The following is a 19892-nucleotide window of genomic DNA, read 5'->3' on the forward strand; positions in this document are numbered from 1 at the left end:
GCTTTTACCCCCCGCTAGCAGCCGAGAAAGGGTTAAAACCGCCCGCAATGTGCCGCAATAGCGGCGTTTTGCCGGCGGTATCTCAGCACTGCCCCATTGATTTTAATGGGGAGCAGCGGTGGAGGAGCGGTAAACACACCGCTCCTTCACCGCTCCAAAGAAGCTGCTGGCAGGACTTTTCCTGACGTCCTGCCAGCGCAGCGCTCCGGTGTGAAAGCCCTCGGGCTTTCACACTGGAGACAGTGCTGCAGCTGTTTGAGGGCAGATTGCAGGCGCTATTTTTAACACTATAGCGCCTGCAAAATGCCCTCGGTGTGAAAGGGGTCTAAAGGTATCTGCTTACCTGAATCTTCGGGACCCCAAGGAATGCCACGTGGAGGCTTGTCAGGGGTTGGTCCCGAGGTAGTAATCATCCTCACACTAGGACTTGAGGATCGGCTGCTACTTCTACTCTCCTAAAAGGCACAAAGGAAGAGTAAAATATACCATTACAAGGTTACAGCTCAGGTTAATTTTAAACATAGCCATTTAAATAGGTATGGAAGTAGCAATGACATTCAAACCGACATTAATGGCAATCATATAGCAATAAAAAATGCTGATAAAATATAGGGAAATGCAGATCAATTTGAAATATATTAGTTCTGTGCAACTCCGTCCATCCCCTTGACACGCCCACCTTTGGCATCTTTACACATTTTTTATTCCTTTCTCTGGATGCTTCTTTTAAAAAAAATAATTTTAAAAATAATTTTTTAATGTTGAATGACACACAGAAAGAGGAAGATGATGGTTAGGGTATTATGTCAAACGGCTATACATAATGTTTGTATGTGGAGGAAAAAGAAATAAAAAAAGTTCCAACAGCAAACTATACAAGATAACCATATAGAACTATATGTTCTCTAATCCTAAATACATTGTCATGATGCAAGAAACCATGTTGTTGTTTATATTATACTATTTGCTCTCTGCTACTTATCCATATTGTAAGTTTTACACAGATGAAAGGTTTACCTAAACTTATTGCAGGGATGGTAAATGTGTACATACTAGGACGGTCAGTCATGGCTACAGAAAAGTTATGCATAATGTTACACAAACTTTTAAGACTTTACAATACATTATAATGGCCAATTAGAAAGCTATGGAAGCCCAACGTCAATGTTATACAATTTCAGATTACATAAAAGCTCATCAGTGCTTCTTAGGGCCAGTTCACAGCAGAACACCTTCAAAGCACATTGCATATGTGATCTGAAGCAGGTGTCAGTGTTAACCTAATGACACCCCAAATGCAGGTTGCAAATGCACAGTGTTTGCCTACACCGGATTCCATGGTACAGCAGTACCATCCGATCCAGTTGCTGTGCGTTTTTTAAAGTGTGGTGTAGCACAATTTCATCTCATTCAAATGAATGGACTGAAATCGCACTGCACCCAAATCACATGTGTATCACACAGGAACGCACAGCACATTCATGGTGTGAATTAGCCCTTACACCATTTCATAAAAAGGACATACAACCATAAAGCTTAATTTGTACACATTAAATATGAAAACATTGGTGAACAAAGGAAAAAAGCATTTACATATTTTTGTAGGCTATCAGTGTTCCTCACCTGACTGGACTCAGTTCCAAGAATGCTGACGTCTTGAACAGATCTGCGCCTTTGCTGCCCGTTGCCTGCTGGATAGCAAACAAAAAATGAATTACCAAATGCAGCCCTCACATGCAATTGAGGGTTGCAAAATTTGGAAGCTTGAAATCTGTACATGTCCAAAGGCCGAAGGAAATCGAGGGATCGACACAAGGCACGAATGACAGCTGCAACATTTCAAATTGAGAAGCACTGGCCAACAGACTATATTACTAAACAATAACCACTCCTATCACACAAACAGGCACTTCTCTCTTCCACCATCTTTTGTGCATTTGCTGTCCAGGGCTGATGACGCCATCTATTTGCAGGACCTTACGTGATAAGGCTGCTGACCTAATGTGTCTACAGCAAACCTCAAAGATATCTGAACTGCTTTCATTTTACCTTCGTGAATAAATGCCAAACATAGGTCTCCTTTCATCCTGTAGCAAAAATAGCTTTAACCCCACTGACACGACAGTGTAAAAATCACATCTTGCTGTCAGTATGTTAGAGAATATAGTATTCATCCACTTCTGTCTGCTCATCAACTGCTAGAAGCACTCAAACTTCTGCCATCTATGCTCACAATAAAGGGAGGTTTTAACACAACATATGCCTAAGGGAAGAGAATGTGTAAACCACCAAGGACAATTACAAGCATTTTTTTCTTTTCAGAAAGCATTACGTAATGTTTGTGTTTTGTGCAAGGAGGGTAATCAGTAAGCAGAAGGGAATCCCGGATGGTTTCAAGCAACAGCTGAGACAATGCTCTGAATTCTTTCTTCACAATGCACACAACTGCATGATGTTTCATAGTAGCTGTAGGACAAACAGTTGCTGTGGATCCCGCCCCAGGCGCTGACAGTTTCTAGAATGACCACAAATCTGTCTCATCAGTTTACCCTCTACAATAACATCCTTATTCTAAACACTATAAATAGTGGAAAAACCAAATGCAGTCCAACCTTGCAAAGCAGAGGGCCACATTTTGAAATATGATTGCAACAAAAGGATATTCTTTTACAATCAGAATATAAAATAGAATAAATCAGACAAGAGACAAAGGTTTAAATCCATCACCAACAACTGCGTTTATTTCTTCTTTAAAAACCAATTTGAGCTCTCTGTGAAACATCACAGACAGTGTATAGGTGTGTTATTTACAGTGTTTGGCCTTTTTGATTTCCACATCCATTGGGATGTGCCCAATTCTGAATGTTCTCTTGCAGTTGGATAGCCAAGGTTACTTGGAATGAACTTAAATCCAACTTAACTGGGGACATAACCACTGATTTTGATTACATGCTTTCTAGGGCTGCAATAAAGTAGTTTGCTGTATAGAAATCATTAAGCACTTGTCAATCAAGGCTTTTAATTATGCCGGGATGGTGAGCAGCATACTTGTTTTTTTTTTCCCCACAAGTTGCATTTACTCTGTAATCTACAGGATTTTGCACATTTATGGTTAAAACTGGTACTTTTTGTTAATCAATCTGTAGCCGCCGATGTGCCAAGTCACTAACTTAGATATTTTAAAATTAAAATGAATTAATTTGTAAATAAGTATTTTTTTTGCTGAGTCCTAAAAAGAACGCAAATCTTGCACTTTTTGACCCTTACACCTGCTAACACTTGTTTTGCTGTTGGACAAGTGGTTCAGAGGCTGCTACTCTGCCATGGTAGTGGCAGTTTTCTTTCAAGGGTCTTGCAACTGTATAACTAAGGCTGGTCATACTTTATACAATTTTCTTTAGATTTAACAAAACCATTTAATATGAGGTCAAACGTAAACACTTTCAATTTCCATTTCACTACTTGAAGACAAGTTGAAAGTAAATCTAAAGAAAATTGCATAAAGTATGGCCAGCCTAAAGCTGGCCATAGACTGCTCGAATCTCGGCTGGTTCAGCAGGAACTCAGTTTCATAAATATTTTTTCTTTATTATTAGTGAAAAGAATGTTTAGGAAACCATATCAATTCAGTAACTTTCAAGAATTACTTTAATGACCATCGCATCTACGCATTCAGACCAGGGGTTATTTTCTTTTTATGTATTTATATAGGGGACTTCATCAATTTCTGTGTGAATAACATTTAACTACCAGTATCTAACACAAAGTGCAGAAAAGTAAAATCTCTGTTATCTCTATCGCATACAATGCAATTTTTTTTTTAAATGAGTGAAATAAACACAGTTGATTTTCTTAGTCAAGTTTGTGATTCCTGTTTCTAGTCTTAAGAGGTTCTCTAGCTTAATTATTAAGCTGGGGATCCCATGTAATCAACGTAATTATACACAGTAGATAAAGCTGCAAGTAGCTAGAAGATACTATAAGGTGTCACAACATACCTGTAGTGTAAAAATCAACATGCCCAGACTGTGTCACCTGTCCAATATTCATATGTGAATACAAACATTTTGAAACCCATTATTGCATCTTGTTTAAGTGTATGTAAACCCCAACACAACTGATTATATTTGATCAGTTTTCTCTGTTCTAAATACCAATAAAAACCGTTTCATTATATATGTTCACTAACTTGATCTAGGACAGGAAATGTGCTACTAGCAGGACTACCAGGTGAAAAAAGGAAAAACAAATGTTAAAAAAAAAAAAAAATACAGCCACCGCATGCATCTAAGAACTGGTAAGCTGCAATATATTATATTTTTGTATTTTAGTTAAACTTTAGAAAAACATTCTCTGCAACCCTGCAATGAAGGTCTCAAGCACTGTCACATGTACAATAAAGGTATGCTGCGGCACTTTATGGTGCATTATAGCTATCTGCAGTCCTAGTTAAATGTGTGGCCACTTTAAGGGTTTGCCATAAAAAAAAAAAAAAAAAATCAAAACATGCTAGCATTCACTCAGTACATAAACCTCAACCAACAGCACTGCTCTAAAATTAGTAGGAAATAAACATGACAGAAATATTTCTCATTCCTAATTTGATACAGAAGCACTTGTGAATATCAAGATGCACATGCTGGAAAGGAATAAGAAATGAAGTCACAATTATCAGGGAGGGGGTCAAAGAATAGCAAGTGACAACAGTAAGTGCATGCTATGCAATTAATTAACACGTTTAGTGGAGGACGTTTATTTTGAACATGGCATGCATGTTATTTTAAACACTGCTTAAACCCACTAACAACAGAAGCATTAATCAGAATCAAATACTTTTTGCTCCAATTAGGTGTTTGTCTCAAGTGTCTCAGAGGAAAAAAAATGCATTTTCTGAATTGCTTTAAAAAAAAAAAAGCAAAAATGTGGCATTAAAAGGATGACTGGTTATCTCTAAGGTTATTCTCGTCACTAAATAATAAAAGGGGTTTTAGATTACCAGTAACATTCTTAATTAACCAGATAAGCAACTGTACCTAAAGTGGTTGTAAAGGCTAATGGTTTATTAAGAAAAAAAAAAAAGAAAACAAAACACCCTTCTTAAAGGGTGGAAGAATTCTTGGAAGAATGCCCCTTTTTATATGTTCCTTAAAATGTTTAAAACTGTTAGGACCTTTTACCCATTCAGTACGTATTTTATATTGCGGAAGAAACGCATTCTGTGTCATAATTTTTGTATCCTTCCTTGTAAAACACTTCAATAAAAATATTGAAACACAAAAAAAAAAAAACCTGTGCGCTGCCTCCCCCCAGTCCCCTCCAATGCTCACCTGACCCCCCTTTTCAATCCAGCGATGTGCACAAGGGCCTCGGCTGTCCCGGGACTCCCTTGGAGCCACTGACTCAATCACAGCCAGTGAGACAATGAGGAGAGAAGGGGGCGGGGCCAGGCAGCAGCTCTATGTGTCTAATGAACGCATAGAGCAGAGCTCGGGAGCGAGCACACACCAGTGCCCCCATAGCAAGCAGCTTGGGGGGTTAAGCATCGGTGGGGAACCCGAGAAGAAGAGGATTGGGGCTGCTCTGTGCAAAACCTGCACAGAGCAGGTAACTATGACATGTCTGTTATTTAAAAAAAAAAAAAAAGCTGGACCTTTGATGCTTTAAAAATTTGACTAAACATGTGCCCCTCTATCCGGGAGGGTGGAGTCTCTCATGAGATCAGATTACCTGGAATGGGGGAGGGGAGAGGGAGGATAAGGCATGTTTGTTTTCTAACTTTATATGAAAAATGTATAAACCAAACCCCCCCCCCCCCCCCCAAAAAAAAACATAAAAAAAAAAAAAAAAAAAATGCCCACAGCGCCACCCTTTTCCATATAGGTCCAAGGTGAGCTCAGAATGCAGGATCCAGTGCCTGAGGCAAACATTACAAGCCAGCCCCGTTGACATGGGACCTGGAAACTGCTATTAAGCTATGAGGTAATAAGCAGTCAGATCCACATAAACTGTTAATTCAAAGGTTAGGAAAATAAACTGTTAAATAATAGAAAAAAATTATCTCACAGAAGAGGTCTGTCACGCAAAAACACTAACAAAAAACTGGAGCCTCATGGAGTAGGCGAAGGTTATATGGATACACTCGGGCAGTGATAGTGAACCTTGGCACCCCAGATGTTTTGGAACAACATTTCACATGATGCTCAACTACACTGCAGAGTGCATGAGCATCATGGAAAATGTAGTTCCACAACATCTGGGGTGCCAAGGTTCACCATCACTGCACTAGGGGGTGACCCTGCAAAGCTTTGCCAGTATCCAATTCTCTGAAGGTAGTGGCATATAACCTATGATCTGAGAATAAAAGTCCTGTGTCATGCACTGTACTATAACCGGCTCATTCACATGTGCAACTAACATAGCCACTGCTCTGAAAAACGTCCTGCGCTGAGCAGCTGCATGCCCTTCAGACGTGTGGTCGAGAGGCCGTAAAACCATGGCTGAATGACCTGGCTTTATAAACCCTCTGGCCAGTCCTGTGAACGAGCCCCAAGATAAACATTTTCTTATTTGTGTAACAGCATGACACTGGTCCCCTGGTATTTCTTCAGCTCATGAAACAGCTGTGTGTACAGCAAGTTTTGTAAAGCTTTCAGCAATCTTTGAACAGCATTTTCGAAGCTTTCGGCAAGCTTTGTTGAAGCCTTAAGGCCCCATTCACACCTGAGCGTTTTGTAGCTTGAAGCCTGAAGCTACAAAATGCTGGAGGGGAAAAAAAAACAAATATTCTCTATGGAGAAGGTTCAGGTCTCCACTCCAAAACGCCTGAAGCCAAAAGCTTGAAAACACCTGAAGCGCAAACAAGTTCTGGAACTTTTTTTTTTAGGCAGATTTGGGCGTTTTTCTGCTTTTTTACATTGGTGAACTTTTGACCTGTACAAAATCGCGCGACTTTCTGCCTGAAAATGATACGCTCAGGTGTGAATGGGGCCTTAGAGAACTTCAGTTTCAGTGTGGGAATTTTAAACAGAGACCTCTGTAGAAGTGATAACTAACTAAGGTTGTAGCAAGCATCATTAGGGATTAAACAAATCTCTTCCAGCAGACTGTTTAATTGACAGCATTTCTATTAGGATCTGTCTTTAACATTCCCAAACAGAAGTAAGCCAAATGGTAAGGTTTCAACAAAGACCGCTGAAAGCTCTGCAAATGCTTTGTAAAAAGCCTTCTGTCTACACTGCGCTTATACAAGCCACAAACAGACAGGCCCCAGAGGAAACTTTGAGAGAATAGAAATATACTAACCATAGACTACATAAACAGGCAGCAGGAATACAAAATACTGACTATAAGCTTACCTGCACTTCACTAGTGCCATAGGCACCTGTAACCTCTGTTGATGCTGTCTGCCTCGATTACAGAATGGAATTGCAGTGTAAGAAAGCTCCTAGGAGGCTTAGTCACTGGAAGAAGCATCAGCAGACCTAGCCCACTTCCACCTACATTTTCCTAGCCCAGGATCTAGGAACTGCAGTGCTAATAGAAGTGGCAATACCCCACTTGTATTCTGACAGCGGGACTACGGCGCCAAGTCCGACGACAGAGCAAGGATGATTCCCGCATTAATAACAAATGTGTGGATGGGTGAAGCAGTTTTTTTTCATTCAACCCGCTGGCTGAACAAAACAAAAAAAATTGAACCATGTAAGCCCAGCTTTAGGTCTTCTACTGCGATACTGGTGGAGGGAAGTAGCAAGTGTGCAAGTGGTGCATAATGCATAGATGATATTAGGCTGGCCATAAGTAGATTAAAATCTGCCTGGTTCAGCAGGAACTGGGCAAATTTCGAGTCATATATGGCTGCTCCTGTTCATCTGTCAATAGACTTCTCACGAACAGGCCTGCTGAAAAATTTCAGTTTGGCCCCTTTCACACTGAGGCGGTTTGCAGGTGGTATTGCGCTAAAAATACCACCTGCAAACCGCCCCTAAACAGCCTCCGCTGTTTGTTCAGTGTGAAAGCCCGAGGGCTTTCACACTGAAGCGGTGCGCTGGCAGGACGGTGAAAAAAGTCCTGCAAACCGCTTCTTTGGAGTGGTGAAGGAGCGGTGTATTCACCGCTCCTGCCCATTGAAATCAATGGGACAGCGCGGCTACACCGCGGCAATACCGCGGCTATAGCCGCGCTGTACGAGTGATTTTAACCCTTTTTCGGCCGCCAGCGGGGGTTAAAACCGCACCGCTAGCGGCCGAATACAGCTGCAAGAACGACGGTACAGCAGCGCTAAATATAGCGATATTGTACCGCCGACGCCCCCACCGCCCCAGTGTGAAAGGGGCCTTTGTGTATTCTAAAAAGCAAGGAGATGAGGGAGTCTCCCTGCTGTCAGAATACAATGACACAGCGGGCAGAATTCCTGCATCCACGTTCAGTTTTTTCCCATTCATGGACTAAAAAAAAAAAAAAAAAAAACACAAACGCATGTATGGGCAGCTTTAGTCTGTTTTGTCACAAGGTATTATTGTAATAATCTGTGTCTCATGACTCTGGGTTCCATTGTATCAATTATCGCTGGGAACGAAGGCCAAGTCGGTGCCTTGTATGTGGAAACGCGTTGAATGGAGCACTAATCCTTGAAGTTACCATGTATCAGCCAGCTGGTCAGAGCCACGGCTGTTTTGAAAAGTTCACACTCTACCGTATTCTAAGATGTAAGTGTTGTTATATTTTTCAATAAATTTTCTGGAAATATTACACAATTAAGTCCTCCTCTTTCATCTTCTGCCAACGAGATCAACTAGGATTATCGGGGTTAGGATGATCTTTTTCTCTGAGTTTTCCCAACCTATTGGACATTCTGCTGCACCTGAAGAGGTTTTTTCCCTGAGAGGAATCTTAGTAGGAGACTATCCCTGCCGGCACAGACGTGTTTGATCTCTATAAATTTGAGATCCTAGTGATCTGGTAAGCGGCACCGATTTTATTACTTTGTGACACCAGAGTATAGGAAGAACACATTGTTTCATATTGTTTCCTTTTCGCTCCCATCAGAATTCATATGGACTAGCTATCTACATGATCTCATGTGTACACTTTTTAGGTTAATGAATACTATGCCTTTTTTTCACAATTTTTCAACATATATTTTTTTTTTGGTGTGAAAAATAATTTTTTTGTGTGATCATTTATTTGCACATTTAGGCCTTGGGGCTTTTATTTAATAATAACATTTTTTTTCTTAAATATGTTATTTGTTCATTATTGGATGCGCGCTTGTTAATTATTGTCATATATCTCTGTATGTTTGTCAAGGATCTGTGTGTTCTCCTGGGCCTTTTTGTCTTTTACATGTACCCTATGTAAAATCTAAAAAAAGGACTTTAAAAAGAAAGTCCCTCCTGTCCCTGTTATTTGTATTTGCTTGGAGATCAGCTTTAACTATGGCAGACTACAGAGGAAGAGATAAGCGTAGGAAATTCCCACAGATCTATAAACATGTAAAGCAGAAACAGTAAGTATTCTACCTTACTTACAGTAAATCAAAAGTCCTTTGATGAATTATGATGTCATGGTCAAGAACTAAAATGGGCAGACTGGACACACAGGTTGGAGCAAAATGCATTTAGTTGTTCATTATTTTAGGCTTGATGTGTTACTACCATTCTGTAGTACCTGTTATGATGATCTCAGGGACATCCAGAATATTGCCAAATGAAGCAGTTTTACGGTGGCCTCGTTTAGACTTGGTATATGCTGCAAAAACATATACACAATACACATGCAGACAACTACAAGTGGTACAAAACACAATTAACAAAAGCATGGAAGTGTACAGCACAATGTTACACAATGAAGGTGCGTGCAAAAAAGAAACATGCCAAGTTTCTGCTTTTAATAAAAGAGAAAAAAAAAAAAAAAACAAGAATAAAAACAAAAACAAAAAAAAAACAGATGAGCATGCAAAATACGCCATGACGGGACACACAAACTTATAGTAATCCAGACAAAGGCTACCTGGAATGGTTATCTATGGACTGCCCTAACTGGAAGATGTGATGTATATGAATAAAACTTCACAAGTCACAAAAACAAGTTACATTTTTATAATAATCTATAAGTTTCTATACCTGCCATTAACGGCAGGTTTAAAAACAAGCAGTTGACAAGAATTCAGGAGGTGATACTTCCTTCACTTTTTGTTTTTGACAGTTGAATGAGGTTTTTCAATGGCAATAAAATGCAGCAACCATGAGGATGGCATTGACTTGCAGGAGCGCTGAGGAACCATTCACTTAAATGAATATACTTAACAGTGGTTCTGCCTGCAGAATGCAACAAGGGGTATCATTTTTGTGTACAGCCAATCTGGTTGCCTTTGCAGCTTTTTGGGGTGTTTAAAACAGGTCAACCAACCCCTCAACCGCGAGCGTAAATATGCCCTTACACTTGCTCACTTAAAATTAACTATATCCAAGAACTAAGCAACACATCCTAATTCTGAAGATTTTTTTTTTTTTTTTTTTTTACTAAAAACGTAAACTTTGCGCTTATTTTCTCATCATATGTTCAGTTTTGATAGCCTGCGTTTGTGAAAGTTTATTTTAAAAATGTATTCTAAATGCAATTTTTTACTGTGCAATTGCTTTACATGATAAGCCCTCAGAATGAATATTTCAGATATTGATAGGTGTGAGCAAACAGAATCAACCTAGGGTTTTGTTTATATTAGGGACTCTGATGTGTATGTATAATCTGCAGTTTAAAAAAAGATAAAGGGTTCCCAGCCCACAAAACCGGAGACTTTCGTAAGAACAAGGCTGCCAGGTTTTGTGTACAACTCCTCCGTTGTATAAACCTTGGCAAATACCTGCTATTTGCAGCATTGCACTGCTGCCATTTTCACCTCTCTATGAACTTTGCAGAATTTATGCCATGATATTATGCGGCTATTACACCAATGCTTTTCTCTGTTGGTTTATCTTTTATAGCAAATTAATGGCACTTAAGAGTTAGTTGGTTGCCATTATTGTCGTTATGTGCCTTAGACACACTGTTTTTAACTGCGATTTTTATTCCTCTTTTATGTGTTCTATTTGTGAGTTTTCATTAGATGTTTTTCATGTACCATAATAAAACAGTTTGCTTAGTACTTGTTTTGTTCTGTTCTACCATCCAACCATACAAACCCACTGCTGTATTACACCTGGGTGTTGTCATTGTTTCCCTGGTTGAAATAACCACATTTCATTTAACCAGAGGTTTCCAGACTGTTTAGTTAAATATTGCTGCACACGGACAAGATGGTATTACAGCTGTTACAAAAAGAGTACTCTCTTTTACAATAGGATGATAAGGTCATCACATCATTACGAATAATGCCTCAGACTAAAATATAGCATTGGTCAACCAAACATCCATGATGATTAAAATTTCCAGTTGCTCAGTCAAGCAATTTTTACTGTTGCTTAACTAATCACATCACATGTAACTGGATATTAACATTTATAAGTAAAGTTGATTCAGGGAATATCCGATTGCCTTTTGGGGATCAGGAGGGAATGTTATCCCCTGCTGTAGGCAAATTAGATCATGCTTTGCTGTTTTTTTTCCCCTTCCTCAGGATCAACTAAGGGTATGGGATTGTGTATATAAGATTGTAAAAATTAAATTTTTTCCTTTTATTGGTTGAACTAGATGGATCTTTTTTCAACTAGACTAACTATGTAAAACAAATGAAGCAGAGGGCAAAGATGCTTCTGCAAGAAATACAATTGTATTAATTTTACAATTTGGCTTGAAAACTGACCGCTTTATCGAATGGGAATCTGAAAATGTTTAAATATTTCTTTTTTATAATCACTGCTAAAAAAATAGTTACAAAATATTACTTTTTATATTTACCAGATGAATAAAGTCATCTAAATATTTCATATTCACTACTAAATATACTTATCTACTACTTAGGTAGAGATCTAAGCAACAGTCATAGCTGATCTAAATGACTAGGAACATACTTTCCTCCTTTACTAACAATTACAACTAAACCTTCTATATTAATGCACCTTTCCCTGTATCTGTCAAATGGTTGCATAACATATGTCTAGCGTTACTAAGTTATGGATACCATAGCACCACAACAAAGCAGAATTTTACTATATAAAAGCAGACTCCTATATATAAAAAAAAAAAAAAAAAAAAAAAAAAAAAATCATCTTTATGTGGCCTGCGTATAGTCAAAGCTGTGAATCTAGTATTTGCTTGTCTATTTACCTGTGCCTGCAGAAATCCTTGGCTCTGATTCAGACATATCTGCACTCTTCCTTTTACTCTCAGGTGTAAGTATTGAAGGTGGCTTAACTCGAGTATCAGAAAGACTTTCAACGCTGCTACCTCGAGAGGGTGGCAGACTCAAGCGACCTGGTTCTCCCTAAATAGGGATTATTGTTAGAAAATGTTTGGAGATACATCCCAAGTTAGCTAGGCAAGTGAGAAAGAATACAATATAATACAAGATAAAGTAAGAATACAGGATAATAAAAAAAAAAATCCAGTAAATAGATGACATAAAAGACCCCTGAACAAACATTTTTTTTTTTAGGGAAAACTTCACTCATATTAAAAGCCAACCAAGCTTTGATTGACTTGACTTTTAGGCCCCTTTCACAAGAGCCAGATCAGTTATCAGCAGGGGATCTGTCCGCTGATCCCCTGCTGAGCGGAGCTGGCAGATGACAAGTCCGTGTCCGCTGGTGCTTATGCTTAGAGGACACGGGCACAGCCCACTCTACTCTATAGGCAGTCAGATGTAAATGGATCGACTGTTTACACCTGACTGCCCTCCGGTCCAGCCAGACAGAGGGGAACAGATCCTCTTTCGTTTGTTTTTGCTGGATCTAATTGAAGGTAGGCGGCTGTAAACAGGCACAAGTCCGTTTACATCTGCCGCTCCAAAGAGGAGAATGGAGGGTTCGATCGGGTCCGTCTGAAAAACACAGACAGGCGGACCCGACTGGACCGCTCGTGTGAAAGTGGCCTTTAAGGGTTAGTTCACGTTTAAACTAAAAAATGTACTTCAATGAAGGGGCTCATTTAGGTTAGAAGAAATCGATTTCCCTTCATAGGTATTAGTGTGACTTTCAGTGCATAGCAGTTCAAAAATGCCCTTAGTGTATTTGGCTCTATCCCAGCTAATGGCTAGGACCAATGGAATGTTTCTTGCATAAAAATGATGATGTATTTCCCCACCCATATTGCACCTCTCTGCCATCTCCTCTCCCTGGCACATGCTCTTTGGATGTTAACCCTGCCTACTGATTACTTAGGGTAACAGGATGAGGAGGAAGCCTTAAAAAACAAATCCCCAACCACTTTTTAAATACGTGTCTGGTTCCCCCATGCTGCCTGTGCCCTCTCTCCTACCAGGCGCAACATGCACAGAACAGCGAGCATTTAGGCGGCTACACTGCCCTATCCTCCCCACTTCCATTTCTTCTCCTTGATGTGTCCTGGGTAGATGTGGGGCAGCCAGAGGTGGGAACCAACCCCCTGGGGCTCCTCCCACACTAGATCCACCAGGGAATCTGGTTCCGTGAGACTTTAATCGGCACAGCAGCTGCTGAGCCACACAGAAGGATTCTGAATCTCAACTACTTCTCTAAGCTAGGCCCACCCTGGCATGTGACTGCCAGCACCGTTGCCTAACCAACTCCACAGGGGGCCAAGTAAGTTTTGGCCTGAGATTGGGGGCTGCTTGCAGATAAGCAGGGAGTGCTTCCTCTGTAGCAGTGCATAGACCAGAGTCAAGAGAGGGTGGAATTTGCCTGGATATGCATCAGCCTGGTGCCGAGTTGGGAAGACTGAAGGGGGCATCTGTTGCCCCTAGCAACCAAGCAACATTCTTTATTTACCAATCCAAAGGGAGAAGCTGTTGCCACTAGCAACCAACCAGTATTCTTCATTTACCATTACAGGTTAAATATTTAAACCTGACTGGTTGCTAGGAGCAACTGCACTATGTTGATGGGTTGCCTGGAGCAACTGCTCCATTCTTTCCCCAGGGGGGACACCTGCTCCATGCAAAGCCCCTTTATATCCAAGGAGCGCTCAGTGACAGCAGCATCCTCCCAGCCAGACATGGGAAGCCTGGAGCAGGACTTAGGCTTCATACACACTGGGGCTCTTCTAAATACTTTTCCCCTGGCAGTAGAAAAGCAGCTTCAAAAACATGCTTAAGCCGCATTTAAGTAAATGACTGTTCAGGCACATTTATGCACGTCAAGCGCTTGGGCATTTGGCCAGAACATTAAATTTATTCTGGCTATTGAAACGAAAAAAATTCAAGTGCTAAAACGTGCCTAGCACTTAGGTGCATTTAGATGCATGCCTCCCCTGAACATAGGGGATGGAGTATTTTTTCTGCCTTTAAACTCCTGTAAACACCTATGTGTGCATGGACACATAATCTAACATTGAGAAGCATTTAAAGGCAGAGGAAAAAAAAATGCCTGTTCTGGCGCTCAGGAGCCCCAATGTGCATGAGGAAAAAAAAAAGGGGGTTGAATCGCGCTAAAACAGATTGGTGATCATACACATCATCACCAAACCAAATATTTAGAACTAAGTGAAGAGTTCCCCTTTAGTGTATACATAATATACAAAACACATGTCAAATGAATAATCAATCCAAAAATAAAATGTTCAAAGTGATAATAAAAAGTCCATGCATAAAAAATAAATCACCCAAGTGATATGAAAGTATCTTAAAGTTCCAAAAAACAAATTCTTGCTGTGAGAAGAACAAAGCGTGCTTGCTCCACCACCGTGAAATCAGACTGGCCGTTTACCAGAAACTCATGATCCCCTGTTACAGAGGATCAGAGAAAGCTGTTTGTTAATACTGCTTCGAACCACGACCAATGGATCAGGGACCTTATACCGAGATGGGACATCAAACACTGCAGGGTCAGGCTAAAGATGTTCACACTGACAGGTACTCAGACATCAGCCCAATGTTAGTAGACAATAGTAGGCATGTAGTGTAGTCTGGAGCGCCGGCCGGAAGCTCACAAACAGCTGAGTACTCCCACTCCTCTTTGCAGATCATCAACTCAAGTTTCGAGGCCGAGTTTCTGGTAAGCGGCCAGTCTGGTTTCCATGGTGGTGGAGCAAGCACGCTTTTTTCTTCTCACAGCAAGAATTTATGTTTTTTTGGAACTTTTTTAAGATACTTTCATATAACTTGGGTGATTTATTTTTTATAAATGGACTTTTTATTATCACTTTGAACATTTTATTTTTGGATTGATTATTCATTTGACATGTGTTTTGTATATTATGTATACACTAAAGGGGAACTCTTCACTTAGTTCTAAATATTTGGTTTGGTGATGATGTGTATGATCACTAATCTGTTTTAGCGAGATTCAACCCCCCTTTTTTTCTTATTTAATTTCACTGTGTTTGTGTTACATAGATGAATCGTGGCTATAATTGTTATTGTTTGTTTATGTATTTCACTGTAGCGCAGTTATTCCCCTCATTTTTCTTAATGTGCATGAGGGCCTAGTAAGGAGGTCTTGGAAGGTGCAGTTTTGTTATTTTTGCACACACAGCCTCCAAAGTAATAGTGGGGTAAGGGCGAGGTCAGTACTAAGATAAGGGCTGGCGCAGGATGGAAAATGCACCTTTGCCTGTATCGATCTAAATCCCTGCAATGGCCCGGTTTGTGCCTACTCAGACTATTTCTCCCTCTATCACAGGATCAAAGCATTCCTCATCTTTTCCTAACAGTAAGAAGCTTGTTCCCTGGCCTCCACACTCCTCACTTACCTCCCATGTAGGAATACAAAAATGCATTGAATTCTGGGACATGTAGTTTCATATCTGGGCACTAAACGACAGTCCCAGATGACATGGAAGCACAAAGAAGCTCTGCAAGCTGTATTTTTTTTAAAGAGCCACAAAATCCAAGATAGCAGAAAAATAGGGTAATAAGAGCTACTAAAAATGTGATTTTCAGTGACAAAGATGAACTAACCCTTTTAAAGGTCCTTAACCACATAGGAAAAGCATGTACACTTGAGAGGAGCGCTCAAGAAGACGATTTAGTGAGATAACATGGTAAAAATATTCCATGAAAATAAAGAAGACATACTGTGAACATAGATATACTTACACCTTGCTTGGACTGATTGTTCCAGTGTGCCAACTTGGACTCTATTCGTTTGATTGTATCATTGCTTGCACTAACCTGCAAGTCGTCAATATCACTCTTATTGCTTGTATTTGTAGAATTATCAATGCAGGACCCTGTGGAGAAGTACAAGGTAAATACATCATCTCTAATAGAAAAAAAAAAAAGGAGTTTGTTAATTTCACTAACAGCTGAAACTAAAATATGCCTTTTAGTAAGCCTAATTTGAAGGTGCATTCTGGCCTTTCAAACTAGAGGTCGACCGATATATCGGCCGATATTTGCTGTTTTTTACTTAATCGGCATCGGCCGATTGTGCTGATAAAAAAGGCCGATATAACTTCAGCGCGACTTGCAAATGACTTCTGTAATAGAAGTCAATGCAAGTTGCCTGAAGTCTTCTGTGAAGTGATTTCTCTCCTCTTTGGGCAGCCTGCCAAATCTGATAAAAGAACCTGAAGAGATACAATGTTTATACTTATCAATGAGCTGAATTCTGTGTGTAGAAGCTCTCAGTTTAACCATTTAAAGACTAAATCTTTTCTGACACTTGTTGCTTACAAGTAAAAATTCTGTATTTTCTGCTAGAAAATCACTTAGAACCACCAAACATTAATAAATAAAATAGCGGTTGTTGCAATATTTTATGTTGCACGGTATTTGTGCAGCGGTCTTTCAAACGCAATTTAAAAAAAAAAATACACTAATAAATAAAAAAAAAAAAAAAAAAAAAAAACTAAGCAGTAAAGTTAGCCCATTTTTTTCGTCCAAAAGTTTTGATTACCTGTTTTTGTGTATTTAATATTTAAGATATAGTTTTTTTTTTAATCTAAATTCTACATACAAGTGAACTGACTGGAGGTTTGTTTTGTTTAACAAATGTTTAAATGTAAAAAATTTTCTGTATCACTTATTACTTAAGGTTACTTACACACTGGAGCGGGCAGGCGTTGACGGTAAAACGCTGCTAGTTTTAACGGCGATTTACCGTAATTTTTGCTGCGCTATTCGGCTGCTAGCGGGGCGCTTATAACCCAGCTAGCGGCCGTGGATGGGGTTAAATGCGCCCCTGCCGAAACGCTTTGCAGACGCTTCGGCAGCGGTGCGCATTCATGTCAATGGGCAGGAGTGGTGGTATACACCGCTCCAAAGATGCTGCTTGCAGGACTTCGCCTCAGTGTGAAAGCACTTGGGCTTTCACACAGACTGCAGGGGAGCCGTTTTACAGGCGCTATTTTTAGCCCAAAAGCACCTGAAAAATGCCCCAGTGTGAAAGGGGTCTAACTGTTAGATTTCATGAGATGAGGGGAAAAAAAATAAAATAAAATAAAATAAATAAATACATAAATAAATAAATAATAATTAAAAAAAAAAAAAAAAATCGGCCTAATATATCAGCATCGCATATCGGCCATCGGCCACCGCGATTTCTAAATATCGGCATTGGCCAGAGAAAAACCCATATCGGTCGACCTCTATTCCAAACTACAAGAAGTGTTGGCTCTTGCAGCTCAGAATAACATGATTTTCAATGTCTCGGCCTAATGTTTGTAACAGTGGGCACCATCATAGACTCTCCAAACACATACGTATGTGGAACACATTTTAACAAATGGAATACTTTCATTCCAAATACCAACAGTCCTGCTGCATCTTACTTAAAATGTCCACATATTGGTTAAAATGGGCCTCATCATTAGGATTTTAGGTCAAGTTAGAACATCAGGGAAAACATCTCTAACTGCTATGCACATTAACATTCATGTTTTAAAAGAACCTGTTAATTGTTATTTATGACCTGATGTAGTAAGAGGAGAAAGCACTAACCTGTACTTGTGGCAGAATTGCTCTGCCCACCATCAGAATATTGGCATCGATACTGTAAAGCTTCATCAGCACCAGGAAAATACTAAAATGGAAAAAAGAAAGAACATGTCAAATGAAAAGGTGCATTATTCCAAAAAGTCAAATACAGTGAGGGAAAAAGTATTTAACTCCCTGCTGATTTTGTACATTTGCCCACTGACAAAGAAATGATCGGTCTAATTTTAATGGTAGGTTTATTTTAACAACGAGAGACCGAATAACAAACAAAAAAATCCAAATGAATTTCAAAAAAGTTATAAATTGATTTGCATTTTAATGAGTGAAATAAGTATTTGACCCCTTCGCAAAACATGACTTAGTACTTGGTGGCATAACCACTGTTGGCAATCACAGAGGTCAGACGTTGTTTGTAGTTGTCCACCAGGTTTGCACACATCTCAGGAGGGATTTTGTCACACTCCTCTTTGCAGATCATCAACTCAAGTTTCGAGGCCAACAATTTGAACTTTCGAGGCCAACAATTTGAACCTTCAGCTCCCTCCACATATTTTCTATGGGATTAAGGTCTAGAGACTGGCTAGGCCACTCCAGGACCTTAATGTGCTTCTTTGAGCCCCTCTTTTGTTGCCTTGGTCGCGTGTTTTGGGTAATTGTCATGCTGGAATATCCAACCATGACCCATTTTTAATGCCCTGGCTGAGGGAAGGAGGTTCTCACCCAAGATTTGACGGTACATGGACCCGTCCATCGTCCCTTTGATGCGGTGAAGTTGTCCTGTCCCCTTAGCAGAAAAACACCCCCAAAGCATAATGTTTCCACCTGCATGTTTTACGGTGGGGATGGTGTTCTTTGGGTCATAGGCAGCATTTCTCCTCCTCCAAACATGGCAAATTGAGTTGATGCCAAAGAGCTTTATTTTTGTCTCATTTGACCACTACACTTTCACCCAGTCCTCCTCTGAATCATACATACAGTTACATAGTAAGGATGAAAAAAGACAATAGTCCATCCTGTTCAACATGTGTATGTGTGTCAGTGTCTATAATAATTTCCCATATCCCTGTATGTTGTGCTTTTTAAGATGTACATCCAAGAGTCTTTAAAAATATTCATACTCCCCGCAGCCACCACCAATAGTGGGAGAGAGTTCCACATCCTTGTTGCCCTGACAGTGAAGAACCCCCTGCGCAGTTTAAGGTTAAACCACTTCTCGTGTGGCCCCATGTCCTCATATACTCCCTGGGACTAAATAGTTATTTTCAATGCCGAGATCCCTATTGAGGTATTTGCCATGTAGATTACCATCATGCCCCCCCTTAAGCGTCGCTACTCCAGCGAGAATACATTTAGTGTTTGAAGCCAGCCCTCATAATTGAGGTCCTCTTATTGATTTTGTTGCCCTTCTTTGGACTCTCTCCAGCACATCCCTTCTGAGGACCAGTGACCAGAACAGGACAGCATACTCCACATGTGGCCTAACCAGGGTTTTATAAAGTGGCAGAATTATAGTTTTATCCCTGGAGTATAGCCCTTTTTTATGCATGCCAATAGTTTGCCTGCTTTAGGAACTGCAGCTTGACATTGCATGCTATCATCGATTGAGGGGACTGCTTCCCCAAGAATTTGACCCAAATCTCTGTCTTCTGGCCCCTCTGAGCTGCAAGTCATTCAGATGTTTATTAGCAAAACTTCAGCCGGGCCTGTACATGTGCTTTGTTGAGCAGAGGGACCTTGTGGGCGCTGCAGGATTTTAGTCCTTTATGGCGTAGTGTTACCAATTGTTTTCTTGGTGACTATGGTCTCAGCTGCCTTGAGATCATTGACAAGATTCTCTTGTGTAGTTCTGGGCTGATTCCTCACGGTTCTCATGATTATT

The 19892-nt window shown here is 40.1% G+C and overlaps 1 protein-coding gene across 5 annotated transcripts in view; it reads right to left on the minus strand.

Moving 5' to 3' along the window:
- Positions 1 to 19892, minus strand: part of MAP3K7 (mitogen-activated protein kinase kinase kinase 7) — a 93264-nt gene that overhangs the window by 16817 nt on the left and 56555 nt on the right. Inside the window, exons 9-14 of one of the 5 annotated variants that reach the window (XM_073626943.1) lie at positions 18017 to 18098; positions 16172 to 16305; positions 12268 to 12424; positions 9670 to 9750; positions 1624 to 1688; positions 344 to 455 (exon numbers count right to left, since the gene is read on the minus strand). In XM_073626943.1, the coding sequence (XP_073483044.1) occupies positions 344 to 455; positions 1624 to 1688; positions 9670 to 9750; positions 12268 to 12424; positions 16172 to 16305; positions 18017 to 18098 (631 nt within the window). Of the gene's footprint in view, positions 1 to 343; positions 456 to 1623; positions 1692 to 9669; positions 9751 to 12267; positions 12425 to 16171; positions 16306 to 18016; positions 18099 to 19892 lie in introns of those variants that run through there. The other 4 variants (XM_073626942.1, XM_073626945.1, XM_073626944.1 and 1 more) reach the window with 4 other exon arrangements.

This window comes from Aquarana catesbeiana, linkage group LG04 (genome assembly GCF_042186555.1).
Source record: "Aquarana catesbeiana isolate 2022-GZ linkage group LG04, ASM4218655v1, whole genome shotgun sequence".
Taxonomy (NCBI): Eukaryota; Metazoa; Chordata; class Amphibia; order Anura; family Ranidae; genus Aquarana; species Aquarana catesbeiana.